The 18933-nt window shown below is 42.6% G+C and overlaps 1 protein-coding gene across 8 annotated transcripts in view; it reads left to right on the top strand.

The window, feature by feature from the left end:
* Positions 1-17606, top strand: part of blnk (B cell linker) — a 64530-nt gene extending 46924 nt beyond the window's left edge. For all 8 annotated transcript variants that reach the window (XM_052498393.1, XM_035754004.2, XM_052498394.1 and 5 more), the window contains 20 exons: positions 3198-3244; positions 3435-3475; positions 3645-3765; positions 3994-4100; positions 4232-4301; positions 8020-8103; positions 9944-9969; positions 10073-10098; positions 10636-10689; positions 10847-10877; positions 11022-11070; positions 11598-11661; positions 11788-11815; positions 11908-11938; positions 12133-12208; positions 12430-12461; positions 13398-13453; positions 13652-13735; positions 16653-16808; positions 16916-17606. In XM_052498393.1, the coding sequence (XP_052354353.1) occupies positions 3198-3244; positions 3435-3475; positions 3645-3765; positions 3994-4100; positions 4232-4301; positions 8020-8103; positions 9944-9969; positions 10073-10098; positions 10636-10689; positions 10847-10877; positions 11022-11070; positions 11598-11661; positions 11788-11815; positions 11908-11938; positions 12133-12208; positions 12430-12461; positions 13398-13453; positions 13652-13735; positions 16653-16808; positions 16916-17032 (1300 nt within the window). In that variant the 3' untranslated portion in view covers positions 17033-17606. The remainder of the gene's footprint in view (positions 1-3197; positions 3245-3434; positions 3476-3644; positions 3766-3993; positions 4101-4231; positions 4302-8019; positions 8104-9943; positions 9970-10072; positions 10099-10635; positions 10690-10846; positions 10878-11021; positions 11071-11597; positions 11662-11787; positions 11816-11907; positions 11939-12132; positions 12209-12429; positions 12462-13397; positions 13454-13651; positions 13736-16652; positions 16809-16915) is intronic.
* Positions 17607-18933: the final 1327 nt, after the last annotated feature.

The raw sequence follows: 18933 nt of genomic DNA, 5'->3' as shown, positions 1-18933 counted from the left end.
GTAAGACAAGGGGTGGCGGTGTGTATATTTTGTAAATGACAGCTGGTGCACAAAATCTATTAGTAAGGAAGCCTCAAGGTTTTGCTCACATGAGGTAGAGTATCTAATGATAAGCTGTAGACCACACTATTTACCAATTTACCAAAATATTCTTCGTAGCTGTCTATTTACCACCACATACCGATGCTGGCACTAAGACCACACTCAATGAGCTGTATATGTCAAAAAGCAAACAGGAAAAAGCTAATCCAGAGGTGGCACTCCTAGTGGCCGGGACTTTCATGCAGGGAAACATAAATCTGTTTTGCCTCATTTCTATCAGCATGTGAAATGTGCAACCAGAGGGGAAAAAACACTAGACCACCTTTACTCCACACACAGAGACGTGTACAAAGCTCTGCCTCGCCCTCCATTTGGCAAATCTGACCATAATTATATCCTCCCGATTCCTGCTTACAAGCTAAAACTTAAGCAGGAAGCACCAGTGACTCGGTCAATAAAGAAGTGGTCAGATGAAGCAGATGCTAAGCTACAGGACAGTTTTGCTAGCACAGACTGGAACATGTTCTGGGATTCTTCCGATGACATTGAGGAGTACACCACAGCAGTCACTGGTTTCGTCAATAAGTGCATTGATGACATTGTCCCCACAGTGACTGTATATACCCAAACCAGAAGCCATGGATTACAGGCAACATCCGCACTGAGCTAAAGGGTAGATCTGCCGCTTTCAAGGAGCGGAGCTCATAAGAAATCCTGCTATGTCCTCTTACGAACAATCAAAAAGGCAAATTGTCAATACAGGACTGAGTACTACACCAGCTCCGAAGCTCGTCAGATGTGGCAGGGCTTGCGAACTATTACAGACTACAAAGGGAAGCACAGCCATGAGCTGCCCAGTGACCCAAGCCTACCAGACAAGCTAAATTACTTCTATGCTCGCTTTGAGGCAAGCAACACTGATGCATGCGTGAGAGCTGTTCCGGACGACTGTGTGGTCACTCTCTCTCCATAGCCAATGTGTGTAAGACCTTCAACATTCACAAAGCCGCAGGGCCAGACGGATTACCAGGACGTGTACTCCGAGCATGCGCTGACCAACTGGCAAGCGTCTTCACTGACATTTTCAACCTGTCTGTACATGTACCAACATGTTTCAAGCAGACCACCATAGTGTGCCCAAGAATACGAAGGTAACTTGCATAAATGACTACTGACCTGTAGCACTCACGTCTGTAGCCATCAAGTGCTTTGAAAGGCTGGTCACAGCTCACATCAACACCATTATCCCAGAAACCCTAGACCCACTCCAATTGGCATTGCGTCCAACAGATCCACAGATGATGCCATCTCTATTGCATTCCACACTGCCCTTTCCCACCTGGAAAAAAGCAACACCTATGTGAGAATGCTATTCATTGACTACATCTCAGCATTCAACATCATTGTGCCCTCAAAGCTCATTACTAAGCTAAGGGCCCGGGGACTAAACACCTCCCTCTGCAACTGGATCCTGGATTTCCTGAAGGGCCAGACCCCAGATGGTAAGGGTAGGTAACAACATATCCGGCACGCTGATCCTCAACACGGGGACCCATCAGGAGTGCGTGCTCAGTCCCCTCCTGTACTCCCTGCTCACTCATGACTGCATGGACAGGCACAACTCCTACACCATCATTAAGTTTGCCAATGACACAACAGTGGTAGGCCTGATCACCGACAACGATGAGACAGCCAATAGGGACGAGGTCAGAGACCTGGCCATGTGGGGCCAGGTTAACAACCTCTCCCTCAACGTGATCAAGACAAAGGAGATGATTGTGGACTACAGGAAAAGGAGGACCAAGCATGCCCCCATTCTCATCGACAGGGCTGTAGTGGAGCAGGTTGAGAGCTTCAAGTTCCTTAGTCTCTATTTCACCAACAAATTATCATGGTCCAAACACACCAAGACAGCCGTGAAGAGGGCACGACAAAGCCTATTCCCCCTCAGGAGACAGAAAAGATTTGGCATGGTTCCTCAGATCCTCAAAGTTATACAGCTGCACCATCATTAGCATCCTGACTAGTTGCATTACTGTCTGGAATGGCATCACTGGGGCCAAGCTTCCTGCCATCCAGGACCTCTATACCAGACGATGTCAGAGGAAGGCCCTAAAAATTGTCAAAGACTCCAGCCACCCTAGTCATAGACTGTTCTCTCTGCTACCGCACGGCAAGCGGTACCGGAGCTAATCAAATGGCTACCCAGACTATTTGCCGTTGCATTATATGCTGCTGTTAATCATCTATGCATAGTCACTTTAACTCTACATACGTATTACATATTACCTCAATTACTGCGACTAACCTGTGTCCCCGCACATTGACTCTATACGGGTACCCCCTGTATATAGCCTCGTTACTGTTAATTTTACTGCAGTCTTTAATTTTTGTTTGTTTATCTTAACACTTTTTTGGGATAACACTGCATTGGTGGTTAAGGGCTTGTGAGTAAGCATTTCACTGTAAGGTCCGCCCGCACCTGTTACATTCGGTGCATGTGACGACTACAATTTGATTTTATTTGAATTTGGTATTGATAGCTCAAAAAACAAGGACACAATTAAAAACTCATATTTAACACTAATGCACAAAATCATCTTCTTCTCGTGAACCATACATCAGATTCAATCCAGATTTTGTACGTAAGACTCATGATTGCACATAAGGGTAGGTGGTTCCTACATGATTGAGTGCTTGCTTTGTCATCTAACTGATCTTGTGTCCGTTTCTGTCCTCCTGTGAACCCTTGTTCATTGCTGCTCGCAGTTATATTTTCTTCAATGTTTTTTTTTGTGGTGAAAGTTGGTTATTCCTCTTTCTTCAACTATTAGAAAAACATAAGTAGTCCTCCAAGCTGAAAATAGACAAGCAGAAGGACAGATGGCTCTTCTCTCACTTTCCTTTCTTGAAAAGGGACCATCCACTGGCACAACACATGAAGGTATTTAGTGTGATAGATGGGAAAAAAGTACATAGGTTTCAGAATGAGCAGGTTGCGATACTACACTTAACTGAGAGTGGTACCTTTGACGTGTACAGTCACTCTTCAGGCCCAAAGTATAAGGTCTAAAATAAGTTACACTCTTGGTCAAGTCCATCCTTGTTTCTAAAACTTTTGACTTCAACTCCTAACTGGTCTTTCTGTACTGCAGATTTAAAAACAAATCCGCTCCAAAAGTACCTGTGAGAGACTATCAAGGTAAGACCTTTCTTCTAGTCTCACAATGTGGCCCTTGAAATACTGTATATAATAGTGAGATTGGCCATCAGTATTTTCGGCTAATTTGTTCAGAATATGATTCGGAAGCTATCATGCATGTCTTCCCAATATTGTAATTTCCAATGACTTTGCATCATGCGGGACCCTTTTTTGATACTTCTCTATACAGGTGATGACTTGGATGGTGAACAGTGGTCTGAAAATGAGTTTGTGAGTTCAATCCACATGCCTTACTGATTCTAAAAACCTACAATATTAAAATGCTTCTAAAATAATCTTTGTTTGACATTGTTTTCCGCAGTCATTTGACTTCTGTCAGAAGTTTTCCATCACACAAAGCTGTGGGGCTGAACGCCTTAACAATATTATGATGTTGCAGGATAGTGACACTTATGAGGAACCTCAAGGGGAGCAGGATGATAGCTATGAGCCTCCTCCCAGTCAGAGTGTCTTCACCACCACCACCTCGTCTGCCTACTTCCCCAGGGGGGACTACGTAGGTGAGAACTCTTCCACCCTGCCACACACGTGCGTGCGCATACATGCGGGCACGCACATACTCACTCACACTCACTCGCCTTGTTGAGGCACCACTCATAGATCTTTGTGTTGGTGAAAGCCACTAGTCAGTGGACTGTGACAGACACAGAGTGCCACAAAGACAGTGTGTTGTTGCGTTATGCAAATACTGACGTCCTGTTTCTGATTTTGCTTCTTTTTTTTTTCAGACAGCTGCCGTGACAGGCCAACCCACCCACCCAGGAAGCCCATCTGCCTACCAAAACTCACCAGACCATCACTTCCCCCCAAACCCAACCAGCAGGACGACAATGAGGTACTGTGTAGTTATTAGGCAAAATAATAATGATTCTTATTCTTGTTGGTTTCTGTACATTTATGACAGCATATTGACAGATTCTTTGCCTCATATTTTTCTTGACACATTGTATGATCTGCTCTCTTCAGGAAGACTACGTCATCCCAAAAAGTGATGATGAAGACAACTATATAGACCCCACAGAGGAACCTCCTGCTAGTAAGTTATTCCAATAAATGAATCCCTTTAGTTCCAACTCAAACACACATGCGGTGACCTCATCTGGTTTAAATTGTTTCTAGAGACAATATCTCTCTCATCATCACTAAATGCCTAGGTTTACCTCCACTGTACTCACATCCTACCATACCTTTGTCTGTACATTATGCTTTGAATCTATTCTACCGTGTCCAGAAACCTGCTCCTTTTACTCTCTATTCCGAATGTACTAGACGACCAGTTCTTATAGCCTTTAGGCATACCCTTATCCTACTCCTCCTCTGTCCCTCTGGTGATGTAGAGGTTAATCCAGGCTCTGCAGTGCCTAGCTCCACTCCCATTCCCCAGGCGCTCTCATTTGTTGACTTCTGTAACTGTAAAAGACTTGGTTTCATGCATGTTAACATCAGAAGCCTCCTCTCTAAGTTTGTTTTATTCACTGCTTTAGCACATTCTGCCAACCCGGATGTCCTAGCCATGCCTGAATCCTGGTTTAGGAAGACCACCAAAACCCTGACATTTCCATTCCTAACTATAACATTTTCCGACAAGATAGAACTGCCGAAGGGGACGGAGTTTCAATCTACTGCAGAGTTCTGTCTTACTATCCAGGTCTGTGCCCAAACAATTTGAGCTTTCCAGAAAAAAGTCTCTCACCGTTGCCACTTGCTATAGACCACCTTCAGCCCCTTGGACACCATATGTGAATTGATTTCCCCCCATCTATCTTCAGAGCTCGTGCTGTGAGGTGACCTAAACTGGGACATGCTTAAACCTCTCTGGGATATGTGGGATGGTAGTGTCCCACTTGGCCAAAAGTGGGACACTACTAGAAAATGCAGAGCGCCAAATTCAAATAAATTCTGATAAAAATCAAACTTTCATGAAATCACACATGTAAGATACCAAATTAAAGCTACGCGTGTAGTGAATCCAGCCAACAATGCAGATTTCAAAAAGGCTTTTCGGCGAAAGCAAACGATGCTATTATCTGAGGGTAGCACCAAAGTAAACAAAAGAGAGAAAATATTTCAACCCTGCAGGCGCGACACAACGCAGAAATAAAAATATAAATCATGCCTTACATTTGACGAGCTTCTTCTGTTGGCAGTCCAATATGTCCCATAAACATCACAAATGGTCCTTTTGTTCGAATAATTCCGTCCATATATATCCAATATGTCCATTTATTTGGTGCGTTTGATCCAGAAAAACACCGGTTCCAACTTGCGCAACGTGACTGCAAAATATCTCAAAAGTTACCTGTAAATTTTGCCAAAACATTTCAAACTACTTTTGTAATACAACTTTAGGTCTTTTTTAAAAGTAAAGAATCGATAAAATTGAAGACGGGGTGATCTGTGTTCAATAAAGGAAGAAAACAAACTCAAGCATGCTTTCTGGTCATTCGCCTCTATCAAACAGTACACATGAAGTGACCCTCGTTCAAGATGGCTGTACTTCTTCATTACACAAAGGAATAACCTCAACCAATTTCTAAAGACTTGTGACATCCAGTGGAAGCGGTAGGAACTGCAAGCAAGTCCTTTAAAATCTGGATTCCCAATGAAAACTCATTGAAAAGAGGGTGACCTCAAAAAAACAAATCTGAATGGTTTGCCAATCTACACAGGCAGTTAGGAAAGCAAAGGCTAGCTTTTTCAAACAGAAATTTGCATCCTGTAGCACAAACTCCAAAACGTTCTGGGACACTGTAAAGTCCATGGAGAATAAGAGCACCTCCCCCAGCTGCCCACTGCACTGAGGCTAGGAAACACTGTCACCACCGATAAATCCACAATAATTGAGAATTTCAATAAGCATTTTTCTACGGCTGGCCATGCTTTCCACCTGGCTACCCCTACCCCGGTCAACAGCCCTGCAACCTCACTTTGCTCAAGCCTCCCTCATTTCTCCTTCACCCAAATCCAGATAGCTGATGTTCTGATAGAGCTGCAAAATCTGGACCACTACAAATCAGCTGGGCTAGACAATCTGGACCCTCTCTTTCTAAAATTATCTGCCAAAATTGTTGCAAATCCTATTACTAGCTTGTTCAACCTCTCTTTCGTATCGTCTGTGATCCCCAAAGATTGGAAAGCTGCCGCGGTCATCCCCCTCTTCAAAGGGGGAGACACTCTAGACCCAAACTGCTACAGGCCTATATCTATCCTACCCTGTCTTTGTAAGGTCTTTGAAAGCCAAATTAACAAACAGATCACCGACCATTTTGAATCCCACCGTACCTTCTCTGCTATGCAATCTGGTTTCCGAGCTGGTCATGGGTGCAGCTCAGGTCCTAAACAATATCATAACCGCCATCGATAAGAGACAATACTGTGCAGCTGTATTCATCGACCTGGCCAAGGCTTTCGACTCCGCCAATCACCCAGTTCTTATCGGCAGACTCAAAAGCCTTCGTTTCTCAAATGACTGCCTCGCCTGGTTCACCAACTACTTCTCAGATAGAGTTCAGTGTGTCAAATCGGAGGGTCTGTTGTCCGGGGTTCAATTCTCGGGCCAACACTCTTCTCTGTATACATCAATGATGTCGCTCCTGCTGCTGGTGATTCTCTGATCCACCTCTGGACAGTTCTGACTTCGAATATGTGGACAACTACAAATACCTATGAGTCTGGTTAGACTGTAAACTCTCCTTCCAGACTCGCAACAAAGCATCCTTTACTCATGCTGCCAAACATACCGTTGTAAAAATGAATATCATACCGATCCTTGACTTCGGCGATGTCATTTACAAAATAGCCTCCAACACTCTATTCAGCCAATTGGATGCAGTCTATCACAGTGCCATCTGTTTTGTCACCAAAGCCCCATATACTACCCACCACTGCAACCTGTATGCTCTCGTTGGCTGGCCCTCACTTCATATTCGCCACCAAACCCACTAGCTCCAGGTCATCTATAAGTCTTTGCTAGGTAATGCCCCGCTTTATCTCAGCTCATTGGTCACCATAGCACCACCCACCCGTAGCACGAGCTCCAGCAGGTATATTTCACTGGTCACCCCCAAAGCCAATTCCTACTTTGGCCGCCTTTCCTTCCAGTTCCCTGCTGCCAATGATTGGAACGAACTGCAAAAATCACTGAAGCTGGACACTCACATCTCCCTCATTAACTTTAAGCATCAGATGTCAGGGTAGCTTACAGATCACTGCACCTGTACATAGCTTATCTGTAAATAGGCCATCCAACTACTACTGCTCCTTTGCACCCCAGTATCTCTACTTGAACATTCATCTTCTGCACATCTATCACTCCAGTGTTTAATTGACATATTGTAATTATTTCACCACCATGGCCCATTTATTTACTTACCTCACTTATCTTAACTCATTTGCACACACTGTATATAGAAAAGTTCTATTGTATTATCGACTGTATGTTTGTTTATTCCATGTGTAACTCTGTGTTGTTGTTTGTGACGCACTGCTTTGCTTTATTCTTGGCCAAGTCACAGTTGTAAATGAGAGCTTGTTCTCAACTAGTCTACCTGGTTAAATAAAGGTGAAATAAAATAAAATAAAAATCTGGCACTGGAAATAAGACCGAGTGCACTATGTGCATCAATGAAATTGTCTTCAACATACAGGTGTCATGAAACCCACTGCACATGTTCATCTGTTGCCAATCACTGTCAGACAAACCTTACCAAGACACCCCAATGTCAACATACAATACAAATGTAAACTTCCTTCAGACCGTCCAATGCACGGAAGAGGCAAACCAGTAGAGAGCAGTCCTTCGATGTCTAAGACTGTGCCAGATCGCTCAAATAGCCCAGGTATGTAACTGCATCTCAGCAGGAGCACTGGATATACAGTTGGATGAAAAAGTATGGGATCCTTTGGAATTACCTGGATTTCTGATCTTCATCTAAGTCACTTTATTGAAAACACTGTAACCATTCACAGTGCAGGCTGGCAAAAGTATGTGAACCCTTGGATTTAATAACTGGTTGACCCTCCTTTTTGCAGTAATAACCTCAACCAAACATTTTCTGTAGTTGTGGATCAGACCTGCAATATGGTCAGGAGGAATTTTGGATCATTCTTCCTTACAAAACTGTATCAGTTCAGCAATATTCTTGGGATGTCTGGTGTGAACCACTCTTTTGAGGTCATGCCTCAGAATCTCAATCGGGTTGAGGTCAGGACTCTGACTGGGCCACTCCAGAATGAGTATTTTCTTCTGTTGAAGCCATTCTGTTGTTTATCTACTTCTGTGTTTTTTGTTGTTATCCTGTTGCATCACCCAATTTCTGTTGAGCTTCAATTGGTGGACAGATAGCCTTAGCCTTGCAAAATGTCTAGATAAGGCCTCCTGAGTGACGCAGTGGTCTAAGGCACTGCATCGCAGTGCAAGCTGTGCCACTAGATATTCTGGGTTCATGTCCGGGGTCTGTCGCAGTCGGCAGTGACAGGGAGACCCATGGGGCACCACACAATTGGCCCAGCGTCATCCGGGTTAGGGGAGGGTTTGGCCGACAGGGATGTCCTTGTCCTATCGTGCACTAGTGACTCTTGTGGCGGGTCGGGTGCAGTGCACGTTTCCTCCGACACATTGGTGCAGCTGGCTTCCAGGTTAAGTGGGCATTGTCACGAAGCAGTGCGGCTTGATTGGGTTGTGTTTCGGGGGATGTACGGCTCTTGACCCTCACCTTTCCCGAGTCTGTACGGGAGTTGCAGTGATGAGACAAGACTGTAACTACCAATTCGAGAGAAAAAGGGGTTAATGATAATGTCTTGATAAACTTGGGTATTTATTTTTCCGTCGACAATAGCAAGCTGTCCCTGAGGCTGCAAAGCACTGCTCTTTTGCGAACCTCAGACGTGCAGCAAAGTTTTTTTTTTAACACCATTCTTGTTTAGTGTTTTACATATCGTAGACTCGTCAACAGAGATTTTAGCATGTCCCAAAGATTTCTGTAAGTCTTTCGCTGACATTCTAGGACTCTTCTTAACCTCATTGAGCATTCTGCACTGTGTACTTGTAATCATCTTTGCAGGACAGCCACTCCTAGGGAGAGTAGCAACAGTGCTGAACTTTCTCCATTTATAGACAATTTGTCTTACTGTGAACTGATGAACATCAAGGCTTTTAGAGATACTTTTGTAACTATTTCCTGCATTATGCAAGTCAACAATTCTTAATCTTAGATCTTTTGAGATCTCTTTTCTTCAAGGCAAGGCATGCTCTAACCAACATCTCCAATCTCGTCTCATTGATTGGACTCAAGGTTAGCTGACTCCTGACTCCAGTTAGCATTTGGAGAAGACAGCCAAGGGGTTCACATACTTTTTCCAACCTACACTGTGAAAGTTTAAATGATGTATTCAATATAGACAAGAAAAATACAATAATTGGGGTGTTATTAGTTTATGCACACTGTGTTTGTCTATTGTGGTGACTTAGACGAAGATCAGAGCAAATGTATGTCAAATTTGTGCAGAAATCCGGGTAATTCCAAAGGGTTCACATACTTTTTCTTGCCACTCACTGTATGTCATTGTTTTGGGGGGTTTAAGAAATGTATTGTGCTTAATGTGAACGACTGGGTTAGAACCCGGCTCTCCTGTAATTCCTAACTTTGAGGCTTAGTCTTTTTTTTATTTATTTTTTAGATGTGTATGAAGTTCCTGACATTGAGGTGGGTTTGATAACCAATACGTTACAATTAATAGTATAGTTAATGACTACGCAATGACTGTAGGATTATGCTTGATGTGTCCCATTCTCTCTTTTATCTTAAGGAAAACTCTCCTCCCCCAGTGAGCAGGTCAGTTCTGGTTCAAGGATCGTAAGCATTTATTTTTAGACAGGGATCAACATTTCCTCTAAGGGAAATATGTAAAGATACACTGAGTATGTCAAACATTAGGAACACCTTCCTAATATTGAGTTGCACTCCCCTTTTGCCCTCATAACAGCCTCAATTTGACAGGGTATGGACACGACAAGGTGCGAAAGCGTTCCACAGGAATGCTGGCCCATGTTGACTCCAATGCTTCCCACGGTTGTGCCATGATGTCTGGATGTCCTTTGAGTGGTGGACCATTCTTGATACACAGGGGAATTTTTGAGCGTGACAAACCCAGCAGCATTGCAGTTCTTGACAAACCGGATCTCCTCCCCTTCATCCCCTCCCCTTCATCTACACTGATTTAAGTGGATTCAGCTGGATTCACCTGATCCGTCTATGTCATGGAAAGAGCAGTGTTCTTAATGTTTTGTAAACTCAGTGTATATTCATTGCTTAAAATGATGGATGAGATACCAAAATGACTATTTATTTCGAACCTATTTCTTTTCACAGACCTTCCACACTCAAAGTCCCTGCACAGGGTTTTCCCCCTAGAGCCAGCCCAAGGTGCTAATAACGACTACAACTTATTCAAGAGACCGGGGAAATGATTTTACACATGATAACCATTTCAAGATAAACTATTCGCTAAACACAAGGTTGTTTCCTTCAGTGTCATTGTCACACTTACATGAATCATTTACATTTGATCTTCTCTCTGTAGAATGCACCTAAAGACATGTCCACCTAACCCAGTAAGTGTTACTGTACCAAAGAGAATCTAGGCTTTGTACCTGACCACAAACAGTTTATTTGATGAGATAATAATAGAAAAGTTAAGAAAACATTGAATATTATCAACACGGGAATCATATACGTTTATATGTATTGTCATCCAGGTCCAGGAGCCCATAGATGATGAATATGAAGTGTGCGATCCAGATGAAAGTATGTAATTCATCCATAATACTAACATAAGCCCAAATGACTAAACGTTCGAACCATAATATGTCACTAACAAGTTCCAAAAGACTTCAAGCAACTATTGACAAAGAACATTGTTCCAGATCCTGTAAATATTTGAAGTACTGTATTGGTAGTTACTTCACTTGGCTTATCATGCCATCTAGTGGATTGCCAACGTTTTGTATTTATCTCATTCCCAATTGCCAACACTACTCTGCTATTTCCATGAATATTTATATATTTGTTCATCTTTCATTTAACTTGATAATTCACCTTGAAATGTACATCTCTTTTTTTCCCCAAGTGAGCCCTGAAAGCAGCATGCATATAGTTACACGTACATGAGACACAACACAACATGCAGTACAGAACAATGAATAGAAGTTAAAAGAGCGTCTGTTTTATACATCTTAAAAGAGCATTGTGTTACTTAAGAGAACTCCCAAGTGTAAGATACTATGAGTACTGTGTATGTGTGGACGTTTTGTATGTCATCTCTGTTCTTCCAGGTGGCAGTACAAAGTCTGCTGAGAAGGCCCTGCCTGTGCTTCCCAAACCAATGCCCAGAGAGACGTACGTGTCGTGTAAAATCATGTATAATTTATTTTCGGTTCATTTCTGTCCGCTCGTTCCATTAAGAGTGCCAGAAAGGTTTGGTTCCAGGTATTACTTAACTCACATAAACCTCTCTATTTTTAGGAAGCCATTGAAGCCACCTTTAAGGCCGGTAGGACACCTGTAAAATATATTGTTGGAGAAAAAAAACTAGTGGAATTCAAAATGTTATGGGAAACGATGATCATGTCTGTATTTTTTCAGAGGCAAGATATCGCATCCAGGGAAAATGAAGGTAACTACTCCTAAAATATTAGAGTGCTCAATTGGATCAAAGCTTCATTTGTTTTCATCGGATGTTCAAAGATGTAATGCATTTGCCAAAATCCATTTCACGTTGTAAAGTTGTAAATTTTTTTATGCAGTCTTCCACTTGCATAATAGCAAGAGTGTGTGTTACAGTAGCCTACTATGTCTGCTTTTCGACAGGCCCAACACTGGCCATGAGGCACAGTACCCAGAAACCCACGACCACAACCCAGCCCTCTGAATACAAACGTGACAGGTAAGAAACACCATGACCTCATAAGAAGTCACTATTTTGCACGCACATATCACTTTTCCAGCCTAGTCTCAGATCTGTTTGCAAGACAGCACAAACACAGACAAGGCCAATATCAATTATTTTGGAATGAAGGAATGCTGTTTGTAACCACAGCACCGTATGTTTACTCAAACCGCAGTGCCCTGGCAAATTACAGTATATTCTTGTTTTCTCTACTGCAGGATTCCTCTGCCACAGATGTTTACCTCTCCTAGTAAGTACAGGTCTGAGAGACGTGTGTCCATCATCCGCGGGAAGTAGGGGTGCTAAAGGGTGTTGCAGCACCAGAACAGAGCGGCACGTTTTGCTCTTCATTGTAATCTGAGTGCTAATATAAATACTATGCATGCCAGTCTCACTTGGCTAAGAGTTGAGGAGGGACTGACTGCATCACTTCATCTTTTTGTAAGAAACAATGTGTTGAAAATCCCAAATTGTTTGCATAGTCAACTGACACATAGCTCTGACACACACACATATCCCACCAGACATTCCACCAGGGGTCTTTTCAGTCACCAAATCCAGAACAAATTCAAGAAAGCGCACAGTATTATATAGAGCCATAATTGCAGAGAACCTCCTTCCATCTCATATTGATCAAATAAACAGCAAACCTGGTTTCAAAAAACAATTTGCGGGTATTTGACCTACATAGTTTGTGTGTATGCATTGATGTGTAGGCTACGTGTGCCTTTTAAAAAAAAAATGGATGTAATTCTGTCTTTGAGCTGTTCTTGTCTATTGATGTTCTGTATTATGTCATTCTGTATTATGTTTCATGTTTTGTGTGGACCCCAGGAAGAGTAGCTGCTGCTTTTGCAACAGCTAATGGGGATCCTAATAAAATACCAAATACCAAACATGACCATATCTTTGACACTGAAAGTGAAACAACCAGTGGAGGCTGCTGAGAGGAGGAAGGCTGGAATGCAGTCAATGGAATGGTATCAAACATATGGTTTCCATGTGGTTAATACCACTCCATTGACTCCAGCCGTTACTATGAGCCGTCCTCCTCTCAGCAGCCTCCACTGGAAACAACATAGCAAACAATGTATGTATTATGTAAATGGCTCTGCTGTGTCCACACAACATTCAATTATTATTTCACTTTTTGAATTTTTCCCCTTCACTGTTCTCTAATTCTCAGAACCTGACAGAGGAACCGTACCCACAGCTGAAAAAAAGTTGACGGATGCTGAAGAGGTGATAAAGACCTGACCTGAATTTCACCATTTTATATACTATATAACATACAGTGATATAGCTCAAAATACTGGTACACGATGCATGGATGGATACACTATTAAGTTTGTGGAGACTGTAAAGGCTGTATTTTCAGAGCCACATGGACTTGACTTTAAACCCACTCTCTTGTTGCTGTATTTTTGTTGTTGTTGTTAGGGGGCAGATGTCTTGAAGAAACCCTGGTATGCCAGCACCTGTGACCGTAAGACAGCTGAGGATGCTTTGGTTCGCTCAAATAAGGCGAGTCACACGCGCATGATTACGGACAAATGAACATACTCTTATTATTGCATAGTCTTAAGACAGTGGTTCCCAAACTGTGGGACGGGTCGGCAGGGGTAGCACAGGGCCCCACCCCCTTTTTGGAACTCGGTCCGGCTTTCGACTTACTCTTGAAAGTTGTAATAGTAGAATGCACAAGATGCACTCTCGAAACTGGGTAGTCTTCCTCTTGACATGTCAGTCAATGCATACCTTAGAGAGCTGTTTATAACTTGTCAGAAATGTCCAGATCAATGAGCCCATGTCACCTAATGTTTTTAGCTATGTTTTTTAGCCTTTAGATTTTGTGTGTTTTGAGTTACTCAAATATCAAAATAAAATCTAACGTTATTGGTCGCATACACATACAGTGCCTTGCGAAAGTATTCGGCCCCCTTGAACTTTGCGACCTTTTGCCACATTTCAGGCTTCAAACATAAAGATATAAAACTGTATTTTTTTGTGAAGAATCAACAAGTGGGACACAATCATGAAGTGGAACGACATTTATTGGATATTTCAAACTTTTTTAACAAATCAAAAACTGAAAAATTGGGCGTGCAAAATTATTCAGCCCCTTTACTTTCAGTGCAGCAAACTCTCTCCAGAAGTTCAGTGAGGATCTCTGAATGATCCAATGTTGACCTAAATGACTAATGATGATAAATACAATCCACCTGTGTGTAATCAAGTCTCCGTATAAATGCACCTGCACTGTGATAGTCTCAGAGGTCCGTTAAAAGCGCAGAGAGCATCATGAAGAACAAGGAACACACCAGGCAGGTCCGCAAGGCACTGTATTTAGCAGATGTTATTGCGGGTGTAGCAAAACGCTTGTGTTCCCAGCTCCAACAGTGCAGTAATATATCTAACAATACACACAAATCTAAAAAGTAAAATAACGGAATTAAGAAATGTAGAAAGAGTAGGACGAGTCCAGAGTATATATGTGCATTCGGAAAGTATTCCGACCTCTTGACTCACGTTACATCCTTATTCAATTTTTTAAAATTTTTTAAAATGTAACATCCTCATCAATTTACACACAATACCCCATAATGACAAATCAAAAATACGTTTTTTGAATTTTTGCAGATTTATGAAAAATAAAACACTGAAATATCACATTTCCATATGTATTCAGATCCTTTACTCAGTACTTTGTTGAAGCACCTTTGGCAGTGATTACAGCCTTGAGTCTTCTTGGGTATGACCCTACAAGTTTGGCACACATGTATTTGGACAGTTTCCCCACAGCATGATGCTGCCACCCCCATTCCTCGCTGTAGGGATGGTGCCAGGTTTCCTCCAGACGTGACGCTTGGCATTCAGGCCAAAGAGTTCAATCTTGGTTTCATCAAATTCCAAGCGGGCCGTCTTATGCCTTTTACTGAAGTGGCTTCTGTCTGGCCACTCTACCATAACGTAACATAAAGTGGAAAAAGTCAAGGTGTCTGAATGCACTGAAGGTACCACGTTCATCTGTATAAACAATAATACGCAAGTATAAACACCATGGGACCACACAGCAGTCATACCGCTCAGGAAGGAGACGCGTTTTGTCTCCTAAAACGAGTCCTATATCGACATAACCTGAAAGGCCTCTCAGCAAGGAAGAAGCAATTGCTCCTAATCCGCCATAAAAAAAAAGACAGACTACGATTTGCAAATGCACATGGGGACAAAAATCATACTTTTTGGGAGAAATGTCCTCTGGTCTGATGAAACAAAAATAGAACTGTTTGGCCATAATGATCATCTTTATGTTTGGAGGAAAAAGGGGGATGCTTGCAAGCCGAAGAACACCATCCCAACTGTGAAGCACGGAGGGAAGGGTACTGGGCAGAGGCCGGCTAATGGTAACTATTTAACAGTCTGACTGCCTTGAGATTGAAGATGTTTTTCAGTCTCTCGTCCCAGCTTTGATGCACCTGTACCTCACCTTCTGGATGGTAGTGGGGTGAACAGGCCGTGGGTTGGGTGGCTGAGGTCCTTGATGATCTTCTTGGCCTTCCTTCCTGTGACACCCCTTCCTGTGACACATTGTCCTGGAGGGCAGACAGTGTGCCCCCGGTGATGCATTGGGCAAACCACACCACCCTCTGGAGAGCCCTGCGGTTGCGGACGGTGCAGTTGCTGTACCAGGCGGTGATACAGCCCCGACAGGATGCTCTCAATGGTGCATCTGTAAAGGTTTGTGAGGGTCTTAGGGGCTGAATTTCTCCAGCCTCCTGAGGTTGAAGAGGCACTGTTGTTCCTTCTTCACCACACTGTCTGTGTGGGTGGACCATTTCAGATTGTCAGTGGAGAAAAAAAGGGTTCCAAAAGGTTTCTACGGCTGTCCCCATAGGAGAACCCTTTTTGGTTCCAGGTAAAACCCTTTTGCGGATAGGGTTCTATATGGAACCCAAAACAGTTGAACAAAAAAGGATTCTTCAAAGGGTTCTGAAGAACCATTTTAAGATCTAGATAGCACCTTTTTTTCAAAGTGTACACCGAGGAACTTGACGCTTTTCACCTTTTCGATGTAGATTAATAAACATGGCAAAATGTATAGAACTGCAACAAAATTAGTTTTAAAACGGCTAAATGTTCTCTGCACCCCTTGACAAAATGTGTACAATTGCAGGAAATAAGCCTTAAACCAGCAAAACGTTCTCTCCACCAACAAGAAGTGCATGAACAGTTTGTGTCATGTACCGTGCTTGTGCCCATTGAAATAAACATGGTACGCATGCACGCACAGGGTGGGCATGAATGAAAATGTTTGGGAACCCCTGTCTTAATATACTCATATATTAATATACTCATATATTCATAAACTAAAATAATGGGGATTTGATTCAAAAGAGACCGATGCTCCAACTGACTGTATTGTGTGTCTTCTCTGTGTCAGGATGGGGCATTTCTAATAAGGAAAAGCTCTGGTCAAGACAGACAGCAGCCATACACTTTAGTGGTGTATTATAACAGTAGAGTCTACAACATCCCAGTACGCTACATCCAAGCATCGCAGCAGTACACTCTTGGAAGGGAGAAGAAAGGAGAGGAGGTAGACGGCGTCTCATCTTGCTCTATAACAATATTCTGATACGAATGTCATTTAGATGTTCTGATTGCTAACCTATAGGCCTGACACCTCTTAATGTATTCCCTCAGCGTTTCACCAGTGTTTCCCACATCATTGAGAACCATCAGAGGAACCCCCTGGTACTGATTGACAGCCAGAGGAACACCAAGGACTTCACCAAACTGTGCTATGCTGTGAAGCCATAGACCTCACTAGACCCTCACTAGTACTATGGACCATCCCAAATCAGTGTGTCTAGTGTTAGACCTGTGTGCAAATCAACAGGCAATTTGATGCTGCACTCAAGTCTGATCTTACAGAGCATCTGTTCAGGGTTTGTGAACAACAGTTTAGTCACATTCACCAGCCATGGCTACCCAAGCAAGACCAGCATGAAATGTACATAATGTACTGTGTTAGCTCAGTCAAATTGTTCATGTTTGGGAATATTCAAACTTGAGTTGAACATTTTGCATTCTATGGGGTCTTTTCCAACAAGCATTATCCCATAGACAGTGCCATTATGTATTCTTAAAGAAAAACAGATTATAGAAATGTTATGAATAGAATGTAACGTAGTATACATACACTGAACATAAATATAAAGGCAACATGCAAACATTTTTAAATGTTACACAGTTACAGTTCATATAAGGAAATCTGTCAATTGAAATAAATGTATTAGGCAGTAACTTGTGGATTTCACATGACTGGGAATAAAGATATGCATCTGTTGGTCACGGATACCTTAAGGTAGAGGTGTGGATCAGAAAACCATCAGTATCTGGTGTGACCATCATTTGCCTCATGCAGTGTGACACATGCCTTTCACATGGAATTGATCAGGCTGCTGATTGTGGAACATTGTCCCACTCGTCTTCAATGGCTGTGTGAAGTTGCTGGATATTGTCGGGAACTGGAACACACTGTCGTACACGTCGATCCAGAGAATCCCAAACATGCTCAATGGGTGACATGTCTGGTAAGTATGCACACCATGGAAGAACTGGGACATTTCCAGCTTCCAGGAATTGTGTACAGATCCTTGCGACATGGGGTTGTGCATTATCATGCTGAAAAATGAAGTGATGGTGGCGGATGAATGGCATGACAGGATTTAGTCACGGTATCTCTGTGCACTCAAATTGCTATCGATGAAAAGCAAACGTGTTCCTTGTCCATAGTTTATGCCTGCCCGTACCATAACCCCACCACCACCACGGGGCACGCTGTTCACAACGTTGACATCGGCAAACCTCTCGCACACACACACCACCATACATGCCGTCTGCCATCTGCCCATTACAGTTGAAACTGGGATTCATCTGTGAAGAACACAGTTTGCCAGTGGTCATCGAAGGTAAGCCTTTGCCCACTGAAGTCGGTTACGGCGCCGAACTGCAATCAGGACAAGACCCTGGTGAGGACGACAAGCACGTAGATGAGCTTCCCTGAGACTGTTTCTGACAGTTTTGGCAGAAATACTTTGGTTGTGCAAACACAAAGTTTTGTCAACTGTCCGGGTGGCTGGTTTCAGACGATCCTGCAGGTGAAGAAGCCAGTTGTGGAGGTCCCAACGTCTAAAAGGACGTTGGAGGCGGTTGATGGTAGAGAAATTAACATAAAATTGTCTGGCAACAGCTTTGGTGGACATTCCTGTGTTGTGTAACAAAACTGCACATTTTAGTGTGGCATTTTATTGACTCCAGCACAAGGTGCACCTGTGTAATGAACATTTTGTTTAATCAGCTTCTTGATATGCCACACCTGTCAGGTGGATGGATTATCTTGGCAAAGGAGAAATGTTCAGTAACAGGGATGTATACAAATTCTGCCCAAAATTTGAAAGAAATAACCTTTTGAGTGTATGGAAAATTTCTGGGATCTTTTATTTCAGCTCATGAAACTTGGAACCAACACTTTACATGTTACATTTTAATTTGTGTTCAGTGTAGTAGTATATATACACTAAGTCTGAATGGTATATGAGGATAGAAAACCTTACTGAAAACAGATCAACATTGTGATTTACATAAATTCAATGAAAACCAACTCTAACAAACTGACTCTACTAAAAAATTGGGAATACCTACTTATTCCATGACAC

Source organism: Oncorhynchus keta, chromosome 36 (genome assembly GCF_023373465.1).
Source record: "Oncorhynchus keta strain PuntledgeMale-10-30-2019 chromosome 36, Oket_V2, whole genome shotgun sequence".
In the NCBI taxonomy this organism is placed as follows: domain Eukaryota; kingdom Metazoa; phylum Chordata; class Actinopteri; order Salmoniformes; family Salmonidae; genus Oncorhynchus; species Oncorhynchus keta.
The sequence above is the reverse complement of the archived record's forward strand: the minus strand, read 5'-3'. Positions and strand labels throughout refer to the sequence as shown.